The sequence below is a fragment of the Drosophila obscura genome, unplaced genomic scaffold (genome assembly GCF_018151105.1).
Source record: "Drosophila obscura isolate BZ-5 IFL unplaced genomic scaffold, ASM1815110v1 contig_185, whole genome shotgun sequence".
NCBI classification, from domain to species: Eukaryota; Metazoa; Arthropoda; class Insecta; order Diptera; family Drosophilidae; genus Drosophila; species Drosophila obscura.
The window spans coordinates 1,961,835-1,988,785 of record NW_024542773.1 but is presented as its reverse complement, the minus strand read 5'-3'; the positions used below and the strand labels follow the sequence as shown (position 1 = coordinate 1,988,785).

At 46.5% G+C, this 26,951-nt stretch overlaps 6 protein-coding genes across 6 annotated transcripts; 4 read left to right on the top strand and 2 right to left on the bottom strand.

Moving 5' to 3' along the window:
* The first annotated feature begins 7,469 nt into the window (after positions 1-7,469).
* LOC121404106 (protein HIRA homolog) lies at positions 7,470-10,995 on the top strand. The gene is made up of 5 exons (XM_041592758.1): positions 7,470-7,548; positions 7,642-9,545; positions 9,605-9,969; positions 10,053-10,257; positions 10,330-10,995. The coding sequence occupies exons 1-5, from the start codon at positions 7,512-7,514 to the stop codon at positions 10,993-10,995; spliced, it is 3,177 nt and encodes a 1,058-aa protein (XP_041448692.1). The 5' UTR covers positions 7,470-7,511.
* Positions 10,996-12,258: 1,263 nt separating this feature from the next.
* On the bottom strand, positions 12,259-15,120 carry LOC121404105 (negative elongation factor B-like). Its single transcript, XM_041592757.1, is given in 5 exon segments — positions 12,259-12,746; positions 12,812-13,645; positions 13,647-14,111; positions 14,175-14,307; positions 15,101-15,120. Coding segments are annotated over 5 exon segments (1,806 nt in total). The 3' UTR covers positions 12,259-12,392.
* Positions 14,855-17,011, top strand: LOC111071626. Its single transcript, XM_041592679.1, has 3 exons — positions 14,855-15,456; positions 15,524-16,341; positions 16,379-17,011. The coding sequence occupies exons 1-3, from the start codon at positions 15,276-15,278 to the stop codon at positions 17,009-17,011; spliced, it is 1,632 nt and encodes a 543-aa protein (XP_041448613.1). The 5' UTR covers positions 14,855-15,275.
* A 632-nt stretch (positions 17,012-17,643) lies between these two features.
* On the bottom strand, positions 17,644-19,713 carry LOC111071627 (pyruvate dehydrogenase [acetyl-transferring]-phosphatase 1, mitochondrial). Its single transcript, XM_022363074.2, has 4 exons — positions 19,190-19,713; positions 18,583-19,087; positions 17,960-18,527; positions 17,644-17,895 (listed from the first exon to the last, which is right to left on the bottom strand). Exons 1-4 carry the CDS (start codon positions 19,301-19,303, stop codon positions 17,667-17,669), a joined length of 1,416 nt encoding a protein of 471 aa, XP_022218766.1. The 5' UTR covers positions 19,304-19,713; the 3' UTR covers positions 17,644-17,666.
* A 295-nt stretch (positions 19,714-20,008) lies between these two features.
* On the top strand, positions 20,009-21,301 carry LOC121404078 (ras-related protein Rab-39B). The gene is made up of 2 exons (XM_041592684.1): positions 20,009-20,368; positions 20,726-21,301. The coding sequence occupies exons 1-2, from the start codon at positions 20,261-20,263 to the stop codon at positions 21,272-21,274; spliced, it is 657 nt and encodes a 218-aa protein (XP_041448618.1). The 5' UTR covers positions 20,009-20,260; the 3' UTR covers positions 21,275-21,301.
* Positions 21,302-22,583: 1,282 nt separating this feature from the next.
* On the top strand, positions 22,584-24,028 carry LOC121404104 (mitochondrial import receptor subunit TOM40 homolog 1). The gene is given in 5 exon segments (XM_041592756.1): positions 22,584-22,791; positions 23,056-23,204; positions 23,206-23,319; positions 23,399-23,816; positions 23,889-24,028. Coding segments are annotated over 5 exon segments (1,005 nt in total). The 5' UTR covers positions 22,584-22,607.
* Positions 24,029-26,951: the final 2,923 nt, after the last annotated feature.

Below are 26,951 nucleotides of genomic sequence, written 5' to 3'. Positions count from 1 at the left end.
ACGAGTCCTGAGACCGAGACAGCGACAGAGGCTGTGGCAGTGGCAGAGCCAGAAGCAGCGACCGAGACCAGGACGAGGACGAGAACGAGGACGAGGCGTGTGCGTTTGGTACGATTTTAAAATTATGAATTGTTGGGAATGAAACGGAGCAGAAGCAGCAACAGCAGCGGCAGTGGCAGCAGCAGCAACAGCAGCAGCAGCAGCAGCCACCGTTAGCTAGGTGGGAGTGCGCTTCAGTGCCTGTTGGCATTGGTGGTGCGCATCAGCAGCAGCCGCAGCCACAGCCACAGCTACTGCCACTGCCAGTATGAAAAGTGTTGAATGCGAAGGCGAATGCGACTGCGAGTAAGGGGAAACGAAACCACCCTTGTGGCAGCAGTAGCATTTGCCCGAAGAATGAAAGCCCACGCAACAGTTTTTCAACCGAATGGGTGCTGCCAGCTGTTTGGGCTTTCATTTTGGATTGGATCACCGCAAGATCGGGGCATATAGATGTATGCTACAGAGGTAACTTGGATAAACTTTACACATATGTATATGGAAACAGCTGCCATGAAATTGTATCCCGAAAAATGTGCTACCAAAATTTCCTGTCGATCTTTTAACAGATGCAAAGCAAACACATCGGAAAATCGTTACCCTGGGATAGGATTCTCAGTTGAGCTTTACTTTAGTAATAGATTTCATATGTACATATGTATGTGTGCGAACCTTTCCCTCCGCTCACATGCAACGTTGCCCATTTTCAATTACTCTTACTATTCCATCCATCCTCCTCCCGGTCTGGCAGCTTCCGGCTTTGTACCCATTTGCGAGTAGAACAAAAGATTGCCGGAACCTTGGATATGGGCAACGTGTTGCTAAAACGACAGCGCACTGCTCCACTGGGCGCCAGGGGAGCGGGTCTGCATGGCCGGGGAGTGGCTGTGGTGGCACAGCATAAGCTTATAATTTCTATTACAATGAAGGCGCGCGGAGGCAGTGCGCGGCAGCGGCGCGTATGTAGAGCGTTGCGTGGGGTTTCTTTGCTTAATTTCTGTATTTTTTTTTTTTAATTTTTTTTGTTGCTGCCAACTGTTTGCGACTTCATTAGCGACACCTCTGCCACCCTCCATCCCGTGCCCGGAGCCAAGCTGTTGCCTGGCAATTGCAATGTGTATGGGGTGGGGGGTGGAGTGGAGCGTATGGATGTATGCAACATGGACATTGCCACCGGCAATAAAAGCAGTAGCAGCCGCATCGGGATGCGCATCCCATCCCATCCCCATTTTGCTTTCTTTTGCTCATGTTTTCGCTTGTTTTTACTGTACGCGTATATCCTTTTGCAAGAGGGTATGTTGACTTTGCAAACGAAGCATTTTTGATTCCATTAGAGTACATATTAATATATGTATACCTAGAGCACCTATCTCTATCACATGCATACCCTAAATACCCTAAGCAATAGTTATTTAAAAGATAATCCCACAGAAGGTTCCAAATTAAAGTTTGAAGTGACTTGAAAATTAACAAGTGATTGTTCGCAGATAATCCAAGAAAGAACCTTATAAATTTCAGTTTCCAATAAGATTTTAATCGGTTAAATGCTTATATTTCTGTTCCCATAAGCGAAAGGCACCTTTCATTTAACTGAATGGAAATTTAACATCCCAGTGGGATGACCATCATCGGTGAATGTAAAACTGTAGCTCTGTGTCTGTAAATCTATATCGATAGCACGGCAAAAGGGTATCTTATGCTGCGATACCCCCAAAGCCAGAAGGCCTTTATTTTTCGTTTTGCTTTTTTTTTTCTTGTGTTGAACTTGTTTGAAATAAATACCGCATTTTTGGTTCGTTATTTTCTGTTTTTTTTTCTTTTTTTTTTTTTTTGTAAGCTCTGGCCACAAGTTGTTGGCAGAAAGGGAGACGGAGACGGAGCAGGAGCTGGAGCTGGAGCATCTCCAATGACTGCACATCAAACGTCAGCCCGGAAGGAAGCTGTTGTTACCCATTGCCCAACGTATAGTGGGGGGGGGAGGGGATGAATGGTTGGGTGGGTGGATGGGCGGGTGTAATGGTTAGGTTGTGTGCAGCATTGTCTAGTGTCTGTGCCGACCCCCCTCCCATCCACACAAACGGAGGCTGTGAATGTTTACACTTTGGATTTGGTGCTGGTCGTCGCATTTCCTCTTCTTCTTTTTTTTACCAGTTTTTTATTTGGGTGGACTTCTGCCCCACCACACCACACCACACCACACGGCTCGAGCTCGAGCTTTTAAATGTATCTCGGTTAACGGTTGTTATGGCAATTCCTGGTAAGGAGCGATGTGGGGGCACAGGACACAGCGTGTACCAGCGGCTGTTGCAATATTGGGATTCCCTCAAGTTGCGTGTCCGTAATCCACAATGTCCATGGGTTGCATGGCGATCGCCAGGGCAAAACTTAAAGGATTTTTACTAATAAAATAAACAAACATTACCCAGATATTTTGATTACTCTTCTGCAAAGCATTTATCTTTTTTTTTTTTTATTTATTATTTCGTTCTTTAAATTTGTACGCAGCTCCCTTTTTTTCATGTTCTATTCTATTTTTTACAATATTAATTCCTAATGCATTCAAGTTAAATAAATTTAAATAAAAATAATATTTGCTATGTTATTTTCCTTATTAATTTTTTTCTCTCTCTGTGGCTATATCTAAAATATTTTCCTCATATGTATGTACATATATACATATGTACCTACATATATCCTATATAATTTTCTGGATTTATTCCATCTGTTTTTTCTGTATTTCGTTGCCCCTCGATCTCAATGTTTTCTTCTCGATTCCTTCTCTATGATTCTTTCCCTTACTTTCCGCCTTTCCTATTCTCTTTCTCTATGCCTTTGCCATGAATTCTCTGCCAATTTCTCATTCTCTCCATCAGTCAATGTCACAGAGATGAAGATCGCTGCATCGCTCAATATCATCCCACTATCTCTTTCCTTCTCTGGTTCTAGCTCTAGTTCTTTCTATATATGTTCGTATTTATATCTCTCTCTTTGGCTCTTTTGAATAGTTTTCTTCTTCTACTCGTACAACATGCAACAACGCTGCGTCTCCACACATGCCACACAATTTGTGCCACTTTTGTGTGCGCATACATTTCCGCTTGGGCGGCGAGACATACCACCGTACCACCCACTAGCACTGCCTCTCTGCACCACCTATCCCTGCACCCATCAACCACACTCACTTCCCATATTATCCTTGCTTTTATTATTTTTTTTTTTTTCACATTTCACTCGAGCGTTGATTGAAATGTTCAACGAACGACAGAGAGAGGCATATAGTAGATAGAGAAGAAGAGCAAGAGCAAGAGCAGGAGAAAAAGAAAAAGAGACAGAGACAGAAAGTGAGAAAGAGGCATACGGTGGCAGAGTGGAACATCAGTCGTTGGTGGGTGGAAAGTAGAGGATTCCACTCTGGTGGGTGGTTTTGCTGGGTGGGCCTGGGCTTGGGCTTATTTGTTTGTTTGCATGTAAAATGCAATGTGCCGTGGCTGTACCCCTCTTTACATCGTCCCCTCCCCCACCCACCCCCTCCGTATATTTTGCATTCTTCACTTAGATTTTTTGCTGTATACCCTCAAAGCGGGTAGTATAATTATGATGAAATGCTTGTAGCGCAGGGAATGCAGTTTTCTGTTTTACAGGAGTGCACGAAGTGGAATGCCTAGAACCGAACGTGATCAAATCTTCAGCGATTCCAACAGACTTTGGCATACTCGTATTATATTATATTTTTTTGTACCTGGAACTCAGAAACTACATTGAATTATGAATATACATATATTAAATTCGTGAAAATATCAGTAGCAGCTAGAAGTAAAAGTTTCTGACTTTGGGGAAGTTATAGCAATTTTAATATCCATATAAAACAAACAAATTATAGAAAATAAAACAAAGAAAGGAAGAAAAGGTGGTCGGAAGGCACAAAAAATCATTCTACACTTTCGATCCATCGTTTCCAATGTCAACTGATACTCATCTTTTCGCGTACATCAATTATATTTTAACAGACTTAAAATAATATTTAAAAAGGAGAACAAAAATTTTATTTGTACTCAAACGGAAAGGGCATCTGTACTTCGATGACCCGCAAACGGATTTTGTGCATTTTTAGATTTTAAACTTTGTTTGTTGTCTTTTTGTTAAATGTTACCGTTGTTCCCGGCACGGCCCCGTCCCCTGCAACGTTCCTCCTCCATTCCATTGTGATTGTCATTTGCTTTTAGCAGCAGCAACCTCCCTATTATGAGTGTTTGTGGATGAACGTTTCAAGCCGCCTGCTCTGCCATCCGTCCATCATCCATCCATCCATCCATCCATCCATCCATCCATCCAACCATCCATCAAGCACAATCAACGCAGACGTTCGCGAGTTTTTTTTTCAGGTCTTGATTTTGGGCTGGATTTTTTTTGTTCACTTCCTCTTTATTTTCAATTTTCTAATTTTTCTCTTTTAGCTTCGGCTAATGAATTAGTTTTTGCGAGAATTTGAAACTTTTTTGCTAAACGGTTTTTTAATTAATTAAATTGGAATTGTAGCTAATTTCTTGGCGTTTCGGAAAATCAGAGAAAAAGCGAAGATCGGAGCCCAAAAAATGAACAAGTGATGTTTCTTAGATCTTAGAACAGTTTTGCGTTTAATAAAATGCTGAAAAATAAATATATAATTTTTTTAAATACATTTTGTCCATAAACAAATCTTGCTTTTACCTATCCCAGTTACCCATTTGGACACTGCCATTGCATATTTACGGACATTTTGTTGGTGCTGAAAATCTTGCATTGTGGCCCCACAATGGGGACATATTTGAGCAGCTTAAGTGCCGCTGGCGTCGGCGTCGGATTTGCCAAATATCCGCCAGAGACACCAAACACACACACACACACACACAAACACCCAGAAGCAGATGTGGAGAAGCTGTAAGCTGCAGGAGTAGAAGTAGGAGGACTCTCAGGACCAGGATCCATTTCCATGCACTCACGCAGACTGTAATCGCTTTACGTGCGCTTTGTTGGCAATTGTCAAGTGGAATTGGATGGGCTGGGATATCCTGGATTTAGTGGATGGAGGCAGCAGGCAGCAGGCAGGAACATCATTGACGCCACATGTTGCCGGCGACAGATACGTTGGATTGCAAATTGTCCCAGGTATGGCGGTGCTGTGTCTGGCGGTGGGGGTGGGGACTGTTGTCTGCTTTTATTCTGTTTTTCACTTTATTGAGACAGTTGGTCTGTGTGTCTGGTTTGCCTGTCAGTCAGTCAATTTGCGGCTTGCCTTGAGAGAGTTGCCTGATTTTGCACTTGGGGGGGAAGGAGTTTTTCGAATCTCATAATAGATTTCTACTACCAAATTTGCGGCAAGCACAAGGCAAACAATTGAGCAAATAAACAAACACTTGCGACAAAATTCCATGCATGTCAATTACGCAAATGAGAAATTGTGCAAAAGCAATTTCGAATTGATGTCTTTCTTGGCCGTGTCTTTCTCCCAGATTGCTTGTGCTATTTAGATTTTGATTTGGAGGCATCTCTGTAGATGGCAGCAAAGCATCCATCCCCCTTGGCCCATACCACGCCCAGAACCCAGGCACCGACCAATGGCAGCAAGGCGCTTAAGCGCCAGTTTCGTGCTTTAGTAGTTCGTTTCCTTTCGTTAGTTTTACTCCACCCCCATGCGGGCTATGCAAAAGAAAACAAAAGAAAATATAACGGAAAGAAAGGCGGGCACTTGCAGTGTCAACTGATTCTAATTATATATATTTTTGAGAGCTACCAAAGGAGTCTTTTAGTTTTTGAAAATATTCTCAGAGACCACAACTAATTTTCCATCAAAGTTTTTCTGTCAATAAAACGCTTTTACGGCAGCTTTTTACCTATCAAATATTTTTGCCCACTTAGAATTGCTCCCATTTGATTTTTATTTCGAACAATTTAAGAGATTTTATTCATTCGTAAATTTTGAATTCATCCTCTGGCCGACGTTGAATAGTTCGAGCCGAAATATCATTTGCAAAACGTTGCGGCACCTGTGCTGCTTCCTTAGCATAATTTTTAAACCGCTGCTGAGGCTTATTTTCATATATAAATGTTCTCTTCTTACCCCATTGCTAAGGCGGGGTATTATTTAATTATTCATTTTAAAACAATGTTGGAATTATAGTGGTTTTGTTATTCGTTAATTCAAAATAAGATTAGCTGATTAGAAAATATATATTTTTCTTGTAGAAAGTAGTTTTTTCGATTTAAATTAAATTTGTTCTTCCGTTTTGTAAGACAATAACGAAAGAGCGTAAAAAACGTGTGATATTAGGCGAATAGGATGATATTTGCGAAAAAAACCGACTAGAAAAGTCACAAGTGCAGGAAATTTCAGAGTGGGGTGGGGCTTTAAACAAATAAATATGCAATACAAATATTCCATTTTAAAATCCATGTTTGCACGCAACTCATACTGCAAAGAATTTTCGGCAAAACTGTTGTTTTGTTTAAGGTTTTTCATACAAATTTGAGTACCTTGGGGAAAATGGATATTATGGACTTGAGATATTGCTTGCAATTTCAGGCTCCAATTAATGCAGAAACTACTCAGTCTGTGTTTTAAAGATATTTTTTAGCTGACGGGTACCAATAAAATATATCAGAACCGGGATAAATGTATTTATTAAATACAAAACATATACCTTAATAGGTAATAAACATCTCAATCTAGGATAAAATCATTATTAATGTTTCAATGGAGCTTGGAACAACAAATTTAACATCAATTAATTTAACTAACATAACAATTTAACATCAATGTTGACCAGCAACAATGACGTCACATTTACTTTTTATGCTGTGGCCATTTTTGTTGGAACCTTTTTATGTAAACAACGCAATAAAAAGAACTTCTGAAAACTAGCCAATCTTGTAGAAAATTGATGTATCTAACGGATAAAATTAGCTGTTTATGGCTAAGAGGGCCAACTAGCTAGCAATATTGATCTGAATATCAAAATCATGGAATACGATTTCAATCAATAAAATAGAACGTTAGCCCATTGTCGACCAGGGGGGTATTTAATATTTCCACGAAATGTATGTAACTTAAACATATTTTACGCATTACAGGTGAAAGATATCGGTGGTCATTTTTGTTTTGTAAGTAAAGAGGAGGAAGGAGCTACAAGGAGCCCTTACAAACAGTATTATTTTCCGCGGTTTAACAATGGGTGCTCAACATTTTAAATAGAGGTGTGTTAAGGGGGTTAAGTCTCGATTGATCGCCGGAATGCCCTAGTTTATGGTATGGTACTTAAATCGTATTTCTCGAAGCCGAATTGGTATTTAATGGTATTTATCGATAAATCCGCGGATAATACCACCCACTGTAAGGCCGGCTGTAAATGTTTAAAAAAATTAATTATTAGTCCGATTTGGGAGAGATCCATTCGCAACAAGATATTCGCCTTTGGTCGCCAGGTCTTTGTGTTTCCATGAAGCTCCTAAAACCCGCATGGGTCCATCACGATGGTGAGTAAGGGAGAGAGGAGGAGCACCACTAGTTCGAGTCTGCTGCAGCAAGTCCTTAACCTTTTTTTTTTCTGTTATTGTGTGTGCTTGCAGCAAAGCAAATATTCTCGGTAGACATCCATCAGGACTGTACAAAGTTCGCCACCGGGGGGCAGGGCAACGATTGCGGTCGTGTCGTTATCTGGAATCTTCAGCCGGTGCTCAGCGAGAAGGATGAGTTCGATGAGGCAATACCGAAGATGCTGTGCCAGATGGACCAGCACCTGGCGTGCGTCAACTGTGTGCGATGGTCACAGAACGGCGTGTACCTGGCCTCAGGCTCCGACGATAAGCTGATTATGATCTGGCGCAAAATCACCGGATCCAGCGGTGTCTTTGGCACCGGGGGCATGCAGAAGAATCACGAGTCGTGGCGGTGCTTTCACACGCTGCGTGGTCATGCTGGCGACGTCCTGGACCTGGCCTGGTCCCCCAATGACATCTATTTGGCCAGCTGCAGCATCGACAACACTGTCATCATATGGGATGCCCAGGCGTTCCCCTCGATGGTGACCACGCTGAAGGGGCACACGGGTCTGGTGAAGGGTGTGTCCTGGGATCCGGTTGGAAGGTTTCTCGCCTCGCAGTCCGACGATCACAGCATCAAAATGTGGAACACCATGGACTGGACGCTCTCCGAGACCATCACAGAGCCGTTCGAGGAGTGCGGCGGCACGACGCATATTCTGCGGCTTTCCTGGTCGCCGGATGGCCAATATCTGGTCTCGGCCCATGCCATGAATGGTGGCGTACCCACCGCACAGATCATCGAGCGCGAGGGCTGGCGGTGTGACAAGGATTTTGTGGGCCATCGCAAGGCTGTTACCTGTACGCGCTTCCACAACTCTGTGCTGATCCGACCGATGCCCGACGGCCTCAAGCAGCGGCAGTACTGCTGCCTGGCCGTCGGCTCCAGGGATCGCTCGCTCTCCGTTTGGATGACGGCTCTGCAGCGGCCGCTGGTTCTCATCCACGAACTGTTCGAGGACAGCATCCTGGACCTATCCTGGGGCCCCGACCAGCGTCTGCTGATGGCCTGCAGCGGTGACGGTACGGTGGCATGCCTTCAGTTTACCGACGAGGAGCTCGGCCAACGGCTCTCCCAGGAGATGATGGATGCGCTGTTCATGAAGGAGTATGGGGAATTGTATGGCGCCGGTTTGGGCTTTGGCAACAAGACGACGGTGGAGCCAGCCGATCAGAGCTCTCCATACCAGTCAGAGTCGTCGGCCCTGCGTACGTCGTCGCTGCACTTTCCCCTGCCCAATGCCGCCCTGGAGCGACGCACGGCCTCCAACGCCCAGCGACCCATCAGCAAACAGACCGAGACACGGACAAAGGATGGCAAACGTAGGATTACGCCCATGTTTATACCGCTCAACGAGGAGGAGCGTGCGCCAACGATCTCCTCCAGCAGTGGAGCGCCCACAGCAGCAGCAGCAGCAGCAGTGGCAGCAGCGATAGAGGGCTCGCATGCCACTACCCCCACGGAGTGTGCCGTTACGCCACGAATGCCCGAGCCACTTGTGTCGGCGGCACGCAAAAACCAGCAGTCTCATCGCCGCCAGACGACGGCCTTTGATCCCAGCCAACAGGCGGACTTTCCACGCAGACCCAAGACCCCGGACGAGCATCAGGGGACAACGATGGGTCCGAAACTCAATATCACGGCCACGGCCAAGAGTGAGTTCGTAAAGACGGCCCTCGATTACAGGCTGCTCGTACAGAATGGTCACCTGAAGACGAGTCACGGAATGCTGGCCAAGGTGACGGCCAGCATCGATGGCGAGTTCCTCTGGGAGTTCTATGTGGGTTCGCCCGTGGTGAATGTGAATCTCTGTGCCAAGTATTGCATGCTCTGCTCCCTGGACGGCAGCATGCGGCTGATATCGATGGAAACGGGCTGTCATGTCTTCCCAGCCATTGCCCTCTCCAGCTCCGCTGTACATTGCGCCTTTGTGAGTATTCGCCCCCGCGCCCATCTCAAGCAAAAGTTAAACCCTTACCATTCCCGCAGAGTCCCGACAACAGTCTGGTGGGAGTGCTCACCGAATGCGGCCTGTTGCGCATCTGGAATATTGCGTCAGCGATCATTAACCTGGCCGCCGGCTGCAAGGAGCTGCTCACCAAGCATGGAGCGGTCGTTCAGTTCTCGGTGACGGATCAGGGCATGCCGCTGATTGGCTTCCCCAATGGCAACTCGTACTCGTACTCGACCAGCCTCGAGTCGTGGCTGGTGCTGGCCACCAAGGATGCGATCATGTACCATGGCATCAGGGGCACACTGCCACGGGGTGAGGATCTTGTGGCACGCAAATTTCCGCTGCTCAGCATGCAGGCCAGTAGCCAGAATTACTTTGTTCTCGGCAGCGGCATGGAACTGTAAGTCACCCACACACCCCCCCCGCCGCACGTAAAACCATTCCAAAATCCATTGGTAAATTTTCGTCCTTCCCTTTTTGCAGGAGAAAATTGGAGAGCTGGCAGCAGACGGCGAAAATTCTGTTCATTGACAATCAAATCAAGTTGTGCGAGGCCCTGCAATCGGCGGACGAGCTCAAGCACTGGCACACGATGCAGGCCCTCCAATTGTCCGCCTATGGCTCGGAGAAGCGTTTGCGCACCTTCCTCGATGAGCTGATCTCGGCTTCGGATACGGGCATAGCGATGGTAAGCGCTGTCACCTCGATGTCACCATGCCCTTACCCACAACCTGTAAGCGTACCTTCCCTCTCGCTCTAGTTCACGTCGAAGCACGAGCTGGCTCAGTGCGTGCTGGACACGTTGAAGTCGCACGGACAGTGGCGGCGCCTGCACACCGAATACACGGAGCTCTTGAAGTTCTCTAGGAATCAGCGCATTGAGGATATCTTTGCCACGCCCGCACCGCCACAGCGACGATCGACATCACCCAGTCCGCCACTTGCGCCGCAGCAGCCGGTGTTCCCCAGTCCGCCAAGTGTGCCCCCAACGGTGTCGCCCAGTCCGCCACGTCTACCCCAAACGGTGCCGCCTAGTCCGCCCCGACTGCCTCAAACTGTGTCATCCAGTCCGCCGCGTCTTCCCCAAACGGTCTCCCCTAGTCCGCCACGACTGCCCCTCCAAACGGTCTCCCCTAGTCCGCCACAACTGCCCCAAACGGTGTCAGCCGCCATCCCACAATCGGGCATGGTGTTACTTGGTCAGGTTCTGTCGCCCAGTCCGGGAACAGTGTCACCCGACACCCCACAATCGGGCACAGAGTCATCGGGCACGCCACCTGGTCAGGTTCTCGCACAGACTGTGACAATCAGTCCGCTGCAGACGCACTTTGTGTCATCCAGTCCGTCACAGTCTGGCACACAGTCGCCGGACACACCACAATCGGAGACAGAGTCGCCGCAACCGCCCAGTCCATTATATCCCTAAGTGGTAAGACTAACGGCAGGGCAGGCACCGATTTGTGTAATTTTTTCCACGAAAACGACAAGCATTCATCATCATCATCAACATCATCTCCATTATAACTAAACGGCAGGACTCCATTATACCCCAAGACCAGCAATAGCAGCTCCTCTGCTGACTGCTGACTTCCATCTACAGAACGATTAAGAAATTGTACATCTTTATAGACTAAGAAACATGAGGGAGAGCAGGAGAGACGCGCACCGCACCCACTCTAATCGTGCGTGTGCCTCCGTTTTTAACTTACGTCTAATTATTTGTCTGTTCTTTTTTTTTAATGCGTTTTACCAATTGTACAGTCGTCCAAACCTAGATAGATAGCATAAGATTGCTAAGTATTAGCTATAATTGTATGTTTTTAACAATTAAAATTATTAAAACAATTAGCAAACCCAATAAAAAGAACGTCTTGATAGATTTGTACTCTATATTAGGCATACAATATATGTATATATTATTTGTTTGCTAAAATGAATTAATCAATCAATTACGTTTCGCGTAACAATTTACATAATAAGTTGAAACAATTTTTGGTCATTTGTGTACGCACCAGCAAATGCCAATATCTACTCTATATATATATATATATCCTTCGATTGCCAAGATTTGTATATTATAAGGGTTTCATGCTATATAGAGAATATTCTCCATAAATTGTGTATGATCAACACAAGCATAAGAAACAAACAAAAAAAATAAAACAATAAAGGATGCTTAAGCGTCCCAGAATAGATAGAGATGCTACCTATCACTCGCGCTCCCCCCTCCCTGCACAGCTAGCTATCTATCCTTTAGTTCGGTGATCTTGTGTGCATAGGAAAGTGCGCTGCTGCTTCCGTCTGCTTTCTACGCACAGAAACGAACTGCAAAATATGTGAGTGTGTGCGTGCCAATCACTGCCTAGGCATATATATATATATATACTAAATATACATGCACTATATTTATAAATATGATTTCTAATATTTAACTACAATTTGTTTGATTGCTTTCTTATTTTTGTTTTAAGGCAACTGCTAGATGTGTGTATATATTGTGATATGATCCTGAATCTGAAGCAGAAGGAGCCTCCCTCCCGCTTTAGTTCTCCAAAAACAGACAGACATGTGGCGGACATGGGCTATTAATGTATGATTGATAATTGAAATAGGATAAAAGGGGGTAACCCAGGAGAAGGCTCGGGAAATCAATACAAAAAAACATTCTACGGCTAATACTCTCTCTCTCTCTCTCTGTGTCTCTATCTGTAAACTACATCATCTATCTGCTGTTAGAATTATCTCGTGTAACACTCTTGCGAGAGCATTAATTGTCCATCATCCGACGACAGCCGCTGTTACCGCGACCACCGTGGCCTCTGGCTATTGCGCATTGTAATGCGGTCCTGGCGTTGGCACTGACTTCAATGGCGAATCAAAGTCCGCTGGCGGTGCCTCCACCACCGGTGTCTCTGGTGTGCCCGCCGCAATCCGATCCGTCAGCGTTTCGTACAGCTTATGCACATGCTCATTGTGTGCCGTCGTCGGCTGCATGGCCTTCATCAGTGTGCCCAAGCGGCAGGAGGGCAGCTTGTTGTGTACATACCACAGCAGCTTCAGCATGTGCCGCGAGGTGACATTCTCGCGCGTGAGACCCGCAAAGATGAACTCATCGAAGAGCGTGGTGCAAAAGTCCTCGGTGGAGAACTCATCGCTCATCGGAATGAGCAGAGCAATCTACAAGTAACAAGAACGAATGATTCGATCGGACACCCCATGGGGATGTGGCGCATTTCGCTCACCAGGGAGTGTAGGAAGGGATCCTCGTAGGCGCGATGATCCTTGCAGGCGGAGAGTATGGCCAGGACGCGCAGCACACCCACACGATCCTTGAGGCGGGCCGTGTGCAGGGTATAGTACATGGCCAGAATGCTGGATACCGCACTCTCCTGGATGTACGCCTCAACGGCATCGGGCGCCGGACCCGAATGCTCAATGATGGTCAATGCGGACTCACGCTCATCCGGCGGCAATTTACCGTGCAGGCTGCGACACTGATCGTCCACCATGAGCGACATGAGGGCGGGCAGAAATTTGGTGACCACCTGGCAGTCGAGCTTCGGCTCCTTAAAGTCCTGCGAGTCGATCATCACCCAGGCACTGAGACCGAGAGCCAGCATTCGCAGCAGGAGTATCAGAATTTGATTGTCCCGCGGCATGCCTTCGTTGTTGATCAGATGGTGCAGAATCTTGATGGCCGAGGTGGCCAGAAAGTTGATGGCATACGGATCGCAGAGGGTCATCGAGAGATCGCCCAGCACCTGCTCCTGGCCGCGCTTAATGTTGTCGAGGAATCCCTGCAGTTCGCGCGATCTCTTGATGTCCACATTCTTCTCACGGATGCAGGCATCCAGGCACCAGGTGAACTTGTGACAGGGATCAATCGAGATGATCTCCTGCACCTCCAGGTCGTGCAGCGCCATCAGCAGCTCGGCGCGCAGCGTGCAATAGTGGACATTGCGGGTGCGCAGGAACAGTGTGCGAAGGAACTGCAGCACCATGTCGTACAGCTTCACGCTGGTCCCGATCATGTTCGCCAGCTTTTGCACCACCTCGCCTTGTCTGCGCACCTTGGGGCGTCGGATGGAAAAACAAGTTGTTGAGGTTCGTGTGGTCGAATAGAATGTGCTCCTTTTCCCGGATGTACTGCGAGAGCAGGGGCGAGACCTCGTCGCCAAACAGCGACTGATTGTCCCGCCAGATCTGGCGCTTCACCTCCGTGTCCGTGTCGGCGTACAGTTCCCGATCGCGCACCAGAATCTTGAGGTACTTGTCATCGATGTGCTGGGTGTTCCTCAAGATGGCCATCACCACCGGACGCAGCGACTTGACCCGCACGACGGGAAAGCTCTTCACCAGCAACTCCTTCAGCTTCTTGTCCCGCTCCCGGGGCTCCTTCTGGCCCAGCTCGTTGATGTGGGCAATCAGCTTGTCGCGCAGCTCCTCCATCAGCGACGTGTGGAAATCCAAACGCCGCACACCGTGGAGGTCGAGCAGCGGCAGCATGGGGCGTAACGACGGCAACAGCACCCCATTCTCCAGCTACAATAAAGGGAGACAGGTGCATCAGCGATTTTTCGCGCCCATTTTGCAACGTAAACAAACCTGAAAACTCTCAATTGCCTTCAGCGGGTCCGTGCAGGAGGTGAGGGCCTCGCGCAAATACGCCTGCCCCGGTATATTAACGTCCTCGAGTCCCGTGCCATTATTTTTAGCGGGTGTGCTCATTCTAATTAAGCTTAACACGTTTTATGCGGCAATTTAATATTTAATTCTTGTTTTTTTTTTTTTTTTTTAGAGACAAACAATTTGCTGGTGTGTTATCGGTAGCCGGTCATTATAAATGCTATCGATTAGTATCGGTTGCGTAGCACATTGAATTTGATGTGCAGTTTTTATTAGCATTTATATTCTGCGCTGCTAAATAACATAAAAAATATTTGATGAGTCGTAAAAAATATGTTAATATTAATTTAGATTATTATATTCAATGTGGCATTCGATTGGCAACAACTATCGTGCCCTACCAGCCCTGCGCATCCCTACCGTACTGTCGTTGTCCTAAAGTTCAATTGCCAATTAAATACGGAATGAAATTAGATAAGTGATGGTGTATGGAAATAATGTTGTTGTGCCTTGCATGCCTTCAAAGAATCCGATTATCATGGATAATCCAAGACTACTCACTGTGCTTATTTCTAGGCGGTGACTGTGGAGGTAAAAATATATCCGCGATAAGTAACAGGTACGCCAATGCCAATAAAGTCCATCGCTAGGGCTGTATTTGCCAGAAGATAGGTAGAAGAGCATCAAGTGCAATAAATTTGGAGTTTAGGTAATCTCCCATATTATGTGCCTGAGCAACAGCTTCCGCAGCTGGAGACATAGCTAGACGACAGCTTCGTTTACTTCCGGCTACCAGTACGATTACGTCGTAGCCGTGTTCCGTGTGGCAAGCGCGCACCTACGCGCCATTTGTGTGTGCGTTAGTGTTGGTGTTGGTGTGCGACCTCGCCAATGAGCAGACGAACCAAAAAGTCTGGAACCGCATTCCGTGGAAAACAATAACATTGCCTGGCATTTGCTGGGGAGAGAGAGCAAAGAACAACCGATTGCTCCACATAGCACAGATTGTGTGGAAAATTAAATGTGACTACTGGAGCGAGGAGTGGAGAGCAACAGAAGTCGAGACCACACAAAAACAACATGTCGTCCACATCAGAGCGGAAACGCTACCACAAGGACAATGCGCCCACCGACGACATTCTGACGCTAATCAATCTGGTGCGCCAGAATCCGGCACTGTACAATTACAAATTGCAACCGAATCAGCGGCGTCGCTCGGACATCTTGAGCGGATGGCAGGAGGTGGCCCAAAAGATTGGTCGTGAGTAGCAAGCAGTTCTTCATATTTTTGTGTGTGGTGTTCCTTCTAAATTTGTACGTTCTGGCAGATAAATACACTGTGCAGGAGGTGAGACGAAAGTGGAAGAACCTCAGGGATACGTACCATCAGTATCGCCTACGCACACCCAAGTGCATAGAGGGGCGTCTCTCCAAGTGGCGCTATGCCAAGGAATTGGATTTCCTATCGACCGTGTACCAGCCGAAACTGAAGTCGCATCGCACCCAAAATAACTATGAGGCGAGCAGTGCCACAAGCACAACGCTGCCCATTGGTTCCATGCTGCATCTGAAGGACCAGGGCGATGACGATGATGATGGGGACGATGATGGTCAGTCGGATACGGCAATTTCATCGCATCATGATGCCCAGATCACCCTGGTTGGCGATGAGGCCGAAACATTCATACTGACAGCCTATGAGGAGGGCGTCTCGGACGATACGGTGTCCCAGCATCATGAGCACCATCATCATCAGCACCATCATCACCAGCAGCAGCATCACCATCATCATCATCACCAGTCGCAGCACGATGGCAGCATCTCCAGCATTGAGCTGTCCCAGATCGCCCACGATGACGATGTTGTCGACGATGTGGACGACGACGATGATGTGGTCGATCACGACGGCCATGTGGTGGACATTGTCAAGCACGAGATGGACGAGGATGGGGCCACCGGCACCGAGGTGGACTACGAGGAGGTCTGCCTGTACGAGGAGGCCAGCGGTGCCCATGTCGACTGCGAGATGGGCGTCAGCGACGGTGTGGATGGCAGCAACGATGTGACCCACAGCAAGAGCTTCCACTACATCGATGCCCATGACTTTTGCATATCGGACATTGAGCCGCAGCCGCACCAGCAGTCCGTCTCGGTTGCCGTCCGCTCCCCACCATCATCATCAGTATACGGGCAGCTGTGTGAACGGGCCGACCACCAACAGTGTCCTTGGCGGCGCCGTTGTGTCCGACGGCAAGCTCAAGAATCTCACGCTGGTCACCACCACCTCAGCAGCGGCAGCAGCCGCGGCGGCTGCGGCAGCCGTCTCGAGCCGTCACGATCAGAGCATTTCCACACAGCAAATCTCTTTGGTGGATGTCACAGAGGCAACCAGCACGAGCGTAACCATTTCCAGCACACCGGCTGTGTCGCTAAATGCCGCAGCGGTCACCACATCGCCGGCAGCGTCATCGGCGCTGTGCAACACCACATCGTATACCACGCCCACAGCCACCATTCTTCAGTTGCCGCCGCTGACATGCGGTGGAGCCGGTCTTAACGGTGGCGGGAATGCTAATGGACCCTGTCCACCGCTGGCGATCAGTGCGGCCAGCAGCAGCACTCTGATCAAGGAGGAGGATCAGCATGCCTATCATGTGGCCCAGGCGCTGGCCAAGAGAGACGAGCTGGATCTGTTCTTTGATTTCCTTAAAAAGAAGATGCAGTGCTTCACCAAGACCCAGGTGACACACATACAGATGGAGTTCTTGAATTGTGTGGGCCGTCAGGAGGCGGCCGAGCAGGATAGCAAAGACTAAGCAACTAAGATATAGATGACACAATCCCATGTCCATGTCCATGCCCACCCCTACCATTCTACCCCCCCTTGCCCTTGCTTCCCTCTTGCTAATAGTTGTACTCTCCAGTAGTAGTTGCTTAGTTTTAATCATTGTGTATAGGCTTAGGATCGTACCGTTTACCAGTTTGCAAGTTTATTGCCAAACCTCGTGTGTGGATTCCACACACCAGAGTTCTTCTATCAAGTTTTCTCTTCATTTTAGCTTTAGGAATTTCCCCCAAAACACACAAACACACCATACACACATACATACATATATACTCTATGTAAGATTAACTCTAAGAAGAGTTATACACATATATATATATATACATATATATAATCCCTGCCCCCCCAAAACAAATTGTAATTTGAATGTAATTGTAAAATAAAAAAAAAATGATTTGATTCTCGATTTGTAGTGAGAGGATTTACTGTCCGAAGAAACAAACTTAAACGCAAACACTTAGCCTAGGGATTAGCTAAAGGCTTTTGGTTGGGTGCCACAGGAAGAGATGGTGGAGTGAGAGTGGGAGTGGGAAGTAGTGGCAGCGGTCCGGTACAGTTAATAAATATTGTACATGCACACAAGCAGAGCGGTAAGAGAAATAAAGAAAAGTCCGGCAAGGGGATCATCACGCTGCCGGCGCGCTTGTCCCATCTCTGAGTCCGGCTATGTGCTCCGTGTTGAAGTAAATGACGGTTATGGTGATATCATCGCGATACAGCCGCACCACATCCTTGGGCAGCGACAGGTAATACGAGATCTTCGAGTGCTCAATCCCATAATCGGTGGCACCCAGTGCATGACGGATCAGATGTGTGGCAGCATTCTGATCAATCGGCTTGCGTGTGAGACCAGCTCTGCAGCAGAAATTAAGCAAGAGGATTAGTTTCGAGTACGCGGACAGAATGGATGAGGACTCACTTGCGTTCGGCCAGCTGATCGGAGATTTGCTGGAGCGTGGGATTGCCCTCGGGCAGCCGCATCGGCTCAAGTATCTTCTTCGAGTTGATGTGCTCACCGACGAGGCTGACCACCTCGCTGGGCGACAGAAAGTCCCACAGGCCATCGCTGGCTATGACTAGAAACTTATCGTTGACGCTCAGCTCGTGCTGTTGGACATCGGGCCGGGCGGTCAGGTACGGCGGCGTATAATAGTTGGGTGCCATCGCCTGCTCCCCGATCAGGGGCACCACCTTCTTCTGCATTATGTCCAGGGACCATTTGTAGCGATAGTCGCCAAAGGCGCGCAACGGGGCCAATTGGCTGAGCAGCCGGCCATTACGTATGGCCGTCTCGTGTTCCTCCTTGGGATGCTCGTCGAGGATGCGCTTCACCTCGGCCATGTTGTCTGCATTGTGTTCGATGTTGAGTTTCTTTGGGTGCCATTGATTCGTCTGCGGATCGAGTACGCCCAGAACGGCGCCACAGTCCCCAGTGCTGGCCACATGCAGCTGCAGTCCCTCCAAATGTACCAGACACGCCACGGCACCTACAAATATATCAATATACAAATTCAACAATCAATAATACAGGCTCAATCTTACCCGACAGCGCCACTCCCATGGTGCGCACATCAATGGTGGCCAGCGCCTCGTGGGACAGTGCCTCGTCCAGTTGGAGAAAGGCATGCACCAGTTCGCTGCTCACGTCCCGCTGCGCTGTCTGGGCCAGTTGTTTGATGTACTTCTGGAAGCTGTGCTCATAGATCGGCTTGATCTCGTTGACAAAGTCCACGTTGTCGTTGTGGCACTTGAGGAAGGACTGGCTGTTGCAATTCTGCTTTATGTGCTCCTTAAGCACCTGGCGGGGCAGTGTGGCCGCAGAGACATAGCGCAGGAGACGCTTGGATACCACCTGGCCGCAGGCGGCGCCGCCATGCCCATCGAATATGCCGCAAATGAAGCCATTCCTATGCAGCAGACTGGCCTCGGTGCGTGAGTCCTCGCAGGGGGAATTGGAGCCAAGCTGATTCGTCTCGTAGCTGTGCACAATCCCATCATCCACTGGGAAGTTGTACACAAATTCGTTCTCACGCAGCTGAAGATTCACCTGCAAACAACAACAACAAAAAAACACACACACACACACAGAAATATGTTAGCACATGGACATCACAATCCTACCCTTTGCCGAACGTAGATATGTACTTACATCGTAGGGACTCAGCTGAGGTAGGTGCGGCAGGAGGCGTAGAGCGTTGAGGCTGAACTCTCGCACATTGTTGCGCACACAGGTAGCGGCGTCGTTTAGCACAAACTTTAACATCTATGTAGGTGAGTGTAGGCACATATATGTACGTAGGTGTATATATATGCTTAAATATACATATACTCGGGCTCTGCTGCAGCTATAATTAACGGTATTAATATTGTTCGGTAACCTTGCGCAGCGCACACAACTCACAGCACGTTGAATGTGTGCGGTGTTCAGACGGAGAAGGAGACGGCGGATACGGAGTACGTACCCGTACCCGGCAGCAGACTTTCTGTTTAATTGCTGACTATCTTCTTTGGGCGCCTCCTGCCTACTGTTTGCGGGCGCTGGTGTTGGTTCGTTACTACTGCTGCCGTTCCCCTGATAGTGGACTTGTTCATTTGTTTTGCGGCAACCAGGCAATTTGGACAAAAAACAAACGTAAAATTAATATAAATCGAGCAAATGTCAGTATGACAGTTGGCCGGCGCTGCCATACCAGTTGCCAGTGGCGCATAACAGCACGTTTTTTAACAGTACGTTTTGAACAGTCTGCTCTAATCTGCAAATGAATTTGGCTAAATCAATAATTTAGCTAAATGTATGCATTAAAAAAAGCAAAAACAAGTCAATCAATTACAAAAGGGTTAATGAACAATTTATTGGGTAATTTGTATTGCGCCTAACAGCACATTTCTAACTGCTGTCCACGGTCTGGCAACACTTGCTTTTATCACTCACTCACCCACACAATCACAGTTTTTGTTAGAAAAAAAACAAAACAAAGTCACGGCAGCTAAATATTTTGTAGTATATTTATAATTGACGATTAACCCGAGCATCGAAACGTTAATTAGCTATAAATAAAGCAAGTGTGCACCAGTAGCAGTGCAGTAATCTAGTTCCGGTGCGAAGAAAAGAGGCATGGGCTGGCCCCAACACCACTGACCAAACAACAAGGACGACAACATAATTTGCGTGTTAAACCCGAAGATTAGAAACACACAAAGGGCCGTTGCACCAGTCAATATGGTCGAGCCCATTTTTGAGTATCAATTCCGCCTGATACTCATTGGCGACAGCACAGTGGGCAAGAGTTCGCTGCTTAAATTCTTTACAGATGGAAAATTTGCCGAGGTTTGTATTCATATTCATTTATGTGTCTCATGTCCCACCCCTCCTGTGCACGACTACGGTGGCTGTTGAGTGTGTGTGTGTGTATGTGTGTCAAGTGCGATTGTTTAACAGATGCATTTAATGCGTTTTCTTACATAATTCACTGATTATTTTACAAAAAAAAATAAGAACAAAGCCTGCGTCTCAGGCTTCTCAGATGGTGTCTCATGTGTGTAGGTGTGAGTGCGAGCGCTCGCCTGATAATGGAAGGAACAACAAAGCTGTATAGACCAGGGCTGCCATATCATTCGCAGTACTTTGCCCGCGCAATTTAAATATATTACCCAAGAATGTCTCCCTTTTTTTTTGCCATTGCAGCTCTCGGATCCGACAGTGGGCGTGGACTTCTTTGCCCGCCTCATCGAGATGAAGGATGGAACACAAATCAAACTACAGCTGTGGGACACAGCCGGCCAGGAGCGTTTCCGCTCCATCACAAAATCCTACTATCGCAATTCAGTCGGCGTTCTGCTCGTCTATGATATCTCGAATCATGCCAGCTTCGAGCATATACCACTGTGGATGATGGAGGCGCAGCGTCACATCGAGCCGCACCGACCCGTCTTTGCGCTGGTTGGCTGCAAGCTGGACCTCATCAATGCGGGCGGCCACCGCGAAGTGTCCACAGAGGAGGCGCAAACGTTTGCCAAACAACATGGCCTGCATTTCGTTGAGACTTCCGCGCGCACCGGAGCCAATGTGGAGGAGGCTTTCCGCATGGTCACCCAGGAGGTGTACGCCCGGATTCGATCCGGCGAGTACAAGGCGGAGGATGGCTGGGACGGCATCAAGGCCGGCTTTGCGACGCCCAACAGTCTCGACTTTAATCTCGTTGTGGCCGAGCCGGAGAAATCCTCCTGTTGTTGATTCGTTTTTTTTTTTTTGTTTGTTGGGTCCCTTTTGAATGTTTTGTTTGTCCACCCAGCGATAGAGGTTTTTATTTTATTTTTTTTTCTGTATGTTTCTTCCATAGTTTATTATTTGTCTCTTGTTAATTATTGTTTTGTCGAATTCTTTTGTGTGGACGGTCCATCCTTGATCCACCACCGTAGGCACTCTTAAAACTATCTAATTTAGCTGAGAAACCAAATCATTAATTCGTTACCTTAATATGCAAAACTAATTTTAGTTTCTAGTTTCGTTTTTAAGCAAACCACATAATTGGGTTGTTTATTGGTGACCCCCCGCCCTGGGATTAGTAGAATTATTTTGTGAGCCCCCCCAAATACATTAATATTGGATCCAAGTCATTCGGAAAAGGGTCTGTTCAGCTTTACACATACGTAGCAGAGCACCTGTGCTCCGGAAATCATACATAGGCATAGGCTCTATATACACGAAAGAAAAGCTATACATAATGCTATACTTGAACTTGAAATATAAAAGTTTTTATTAATACGATACGACGAGAAATTATTTAAATTTGGAATTCTGCTGCACGCTGGGCATGAGCTGGATGGGATTGGCCTCCTGATATACCCGGCTGCATCAGATTCATCTGCTGCTGGTTGCCCGTTTCGAGGCTAACGCCTGGTGCACCACCGTCTACGGAATTTGATTTTTGATTTAATTTATATATATGTGACCGAGCGGATAAAATCACAAAATACCATTTTTATCAAAGTGTGACCATAGCGAGGGCACAGTTACGACGTTTATGGCGTTTATGTTATGGCTTGAGTTTCTTTTGTTTTTGTGCGTAAAAGATGAAGCATCTGTATATTTATCAGCCCAAAATGGCTCCAGTAGAGCTGGAGGAAAGCATGATTATCCATGTCATGCCATATAGAGTGATACTTGAAAGCTCAATTAAAAAGATTACCAGCTTTGAAGTGATGCCATAAATTCGTGAAACCTTATTATGCAAACAGTCCAATAAAAAGGAGTTCTGAAAACTAGCCAACATTGCAAAAAACTTATTGAGGAATCGGACAAAATTATTTGCTTAGGGCTGACAGGGGTAACTAGCTAGTAATATTAAACCAAATTTCAAAATCGAGGAATATCAGCGCATCTTGTCGTTTTCGTCAGTATATTTTTGGTATATTTTGATAATGACAAGGTATATTTTGGTATATTCCTGAGGGTCAGGCAGTATATTTTATCGTTAAATACGCGGTCACACTGTATATGACATATCGCGCGTGCTGCTTAAAAAAATTGTTAACAATTTTTGTGCATTAAAACATTAGAACAAAAAATGGGCAACGTGCTAGCGGCATCCTCAGGCAAGAGCAACAGTGTGGCTGCCGGTCTGAGTCTTCCCGAGCCGGTGGTTGCACCCACAGACACATTGCTATCGGGCGCCGCCACCGACACCGCCGGGAAGGATATTTTCCTGGAGAATCCAGGCACCGTAGAGGAACTGCACAAAAAATGCAAAGGTAAGCGAATCCCGTTCGACCGACCACATTATGTGCGCATTTTCATAGACCAAAGTCGAGGCGGCTAGAAAAAAACCTCAGCTGTCTGATGACATAACCTACAACATGTGAGCGGGGGGCCGCAGTGCGTGCGTGTGTGCGAGTGTGTGTGTGTGTGTGTGTGCGCTGTTGTCTTTGATTATGCATTATCAGGCCATTGTTCATTCAACTATCCTATTCTCTTCCCCTCTCTCCTGTCCTGTGGTGACCGATCCACTCCGGCAGATATACAGGCCGTAACCTTCGAGGGAGCCAAAATCATGCTGAACAAGGGGCTCAGCAATCACTTCCAGGTCTCGCACACCATCAACATGAGCAGCACGGTGCCGAGCGGCTACCGCTTCGGGGCCACCTACGTGGGCACCAAGCAGTTCAGCCCCCACCGAGGCATTCCCTGTGCTCCTGGGCGACATTGATCCATCTGGCAATCTGAATGCCAATATCATTCACCAGTTCTCGCCGCGCGTACGCTGCAAGTTTGCCTCGCAGGTAAGTCTTCAGAGTGGAGTAGATTAATGCGCCGGCATTAGCAGCATCAGTCTCTTATGCATTTGGAATCTTCTTACAGGTCCAGGACTCGAAGATGGTGGCCTCACAGCTGACAACTGATTATCGCGGCGACGACTTCACGGGCTCGCTCACCATGGCCAATCCGAACATATTCAACAACTCTGGCGTAATCGTTGGCCAGTATTTGCAGTCTGTAACTCCGGCCATTGCCTTGGGCGCCGAGATAGCCTATCAGTATGGGCCGAATGTGCCCGGGCGCCAGATTGCCCTTGTCTCAGGCATGGGCCGCTACACAAGCGGCAACACGACGTGGTCCGGTACTCTGGGACTGAGTGGACTGCATCTGTGCTTCTACCAGAAAGCCAGTGAACAGCTGCAGATAGGTGCCGAGGTCGAGACCAGCCTGCGCATGCAAGAGTCAGTCGCCACTGTTGCCTATCAGATTGATTTACCCAAGGCTGATTTGGTCTTCCGAGGTGAGTCTCACAATACAAATGTGCTATCCGGCTGAACAGCAGGCAATAATTGTTTGGTGCATTTCCTTGCAGGCTCTATTGACACCAACTGGCACATTTCGGGAGTGCTGGAGAAACGTTTGCAGCCATTGCCATTCACGCTTTTACTGAGCGGCCGCATGAACCATGTGAAGAACAACTTCAGACTGGGCTGTGGGCTGATGATCGGTTAACCGGTAGCTGCATTAACCAAATTTTAGCCACAGACCCCCTGCCCCCAGACCACATTCACATTCACACATCCACACAATTTTAGCACATCATTTGTCCACACACAAAACACCGCCACGCCACCACCACAAACAGACAATTCTTTTGGCTAATTCGAAATGTTATTTGCGGCATTGTTTGTCTGCAACAGAGGAGGACTTGTTCAAGTTTATGGGAATTAAGTAGCCGTCGCCTCCGTCGTCGTTTCCTTCGTTCTTTGAAAAGAGACAAAGAGACAAAGAGAGAGTTTTCAGTTAGTTATCTAGGAATATTCAACATTTCCAAAACATTTTAAAGCACGCATCCAACAAAGAATTGTCACTGTACATTTTAAGTTGCTTCCTAGAAGATGAAAAAGGAGAAGAAACGTACGCATTTATTTTGATAAAAAAGATAAACCAAACAGCCAGTGAACCAAGAACAACCACAAAACCACAAACACACCATAAACCACACAAATACACAGAAGCATCAGGAGCATCCATAGTTTTTTCAAAATCCGAAATGAAATGAGTTAATAATAAATGCGTATTAAATGTATGTTACATTGTAAAATTGGTAACGAAACTGCTTTAAGTTTATAATTTATAAATTAACAATTAGTTATTAATAACAAACAAAAAACTTTGTTAAACCAACTTTTACCTTTGTGGCGCGCCTAGAAAGAGACAGACGCATAGAGAGAGAAAGAAGTTGGGAGTTCGGATAGAAAGAGACGAAGCGTTAGCCCAAAACGTTGTGAGGGGAAAAACCAAAACAAAACAAAAACAACAATAAAAAACTACAAAATAAATCCCATTACTACATTTGTTAAAGATGGGCAATGGTTCAGTTACATTGTAATATAGCTGCTTCCCAAGCAATAAACTACAGAAGAGATACACAACAACAACAACAACAACAGAATGAACTATCAACAAAAACCAGATGATACAAAACAAAATAGGTTTTAGTAAAAACAAAAAATAAACAATTTAAATAAACGTTTCGTGTGTTGTTCTTTTAGATGGTTAAGAATGCGCGTTAAGTACGAAATTGATCTCTCATTTGAACTATATATATTATATTATATTAAATCGGAAAATATAATAGACGTTCCATAAAAATAATGTTCAAAAATTGCACGCCCAAACCAGTGACGCCTTTTGTAAGGAAGGAGGCCAAACAGCATGAGCCCGAAATTCCTGTGTGAGCACAAAATTTACAGAAGCTTTATTAATATGTCTTTTGATTTCTCCAGTAGTGTGTGATGGGTAGGTGCAGGAAGAAGGTGAACAAGCGACCAGTGGCTCAAGGGCAGCTCGACATAGAGCTGCAAGAGCTATAATGCTCCACCATAAATGGAAAGTTAATAAGAGTGGCTCCTCAAAAGGGAAATAAAAGCATTATACAACATCAAGCAACAAGCGAAAGACTACCCAAAGGTCACACATAACCCTGAATCGTTCAGATGCGTACAGCACGGCAATCAGAAGCAAGGCTCACGCTCACATGCCTTTGGCGAATAATTTGTATAGAAACTAGCACTAGCAACTAGAAACTCAGGACAGAAATGGGAGGAGCATTATCTTAGTGAAGTTGCAAGATGAATAGCTGACGCAGTGCCCAGAGTGTAGAATCAATGCGATATGTTTGGCAATGCTGAAGTGCTTGACCGCAGGATTCTGTATTTGTTTTCCTGCTTCTGCTGTTGCTGCGTCTTCACCTGATGCTGTGATGAAATTGGATTCCTTTTGGATTGGTTTATTTGATTAAGATTATTTTTAAGAGGATTAAATGTTCTGCAACCATGATGACCATAATGAAATTATACAAGTTGGTGTATTCCCTCTCTTTCGGGATTTTTTTGCTACTCACACACATCCAATTCATCACTTGCACACATGCAATCACAGCGAAGTTTGCTGTGTATTTGCGCGTTGCGGGAATACACCAGACCACATTGTATAATTTCATCATGGATGGGATGACCTATCGTATATTGCTGCCACTGTATGAAGTATAACCAAGGATGTCAGAAGCTTCCAAATTATCGATGCTTCACTTTCTATCTTTTGACTGCCTCTAACACCGATTTTCATCAGGTTTGATGTTGAATTTTTGTTGTGTTTATTTTTTATAGTTCCCGTAAAACTGTGAATGTATGACTAAAACTGTAGGAAGTATTTTGTGAATGTTTCCAAGCATAATCAAAGTGTGCGGACTTGAAAATTTTCAAAGATCGCAAAGTGCATCAGTGATGGGAAAACTGTAGCATTAGCACATGCAACTGAAATTTGAACGGGCTGGCTGCACGTATTGCTGCTCAAACTGCTGTACAGTTGCCCCTAAACTATTATTCCTGAATAAACCTTAATTTGTGCCATTTCGCGTAGCCTTTAAGACTTTTGCCACAAACTTGACCAACATTTTGGCTCCATTTTCCGTCCATGGAGTCATTGGCAGCACATGTTGTGGACAAAAACAGCAGAGCAGCAACAACCACAAAAAGTAAATTGTGTTGAGGGGCCAGGTGGAAGTCAAAGCGACTATTTGATACCCAGCACAGTGGACACCCGATTCGATTGGAACGGCTGAAAGTGGGACAACAGCAAAATATTGAACTTACCCATGGACATGGCCATGTCCAGGCTGCCGCTGTTTCAGCATAGATTTACCCTTTTGGATGCCCTGTAAGTAGATATGACAAAAACTCCAACGACAAAATGTATGCAAGCAAACTTTGTTCAATCAGCCAGAGGAGCGTGGATGTTGTTGCAGTCGCTTTGGAAGTGCAGCAGTCGCAATATTGTTTAGATAAGAAAATGTTGCCAGCCCGACACATCGACACACACCCACACACACACACACACACACAACGCACACATGCACAAATAGAGGCTGTGT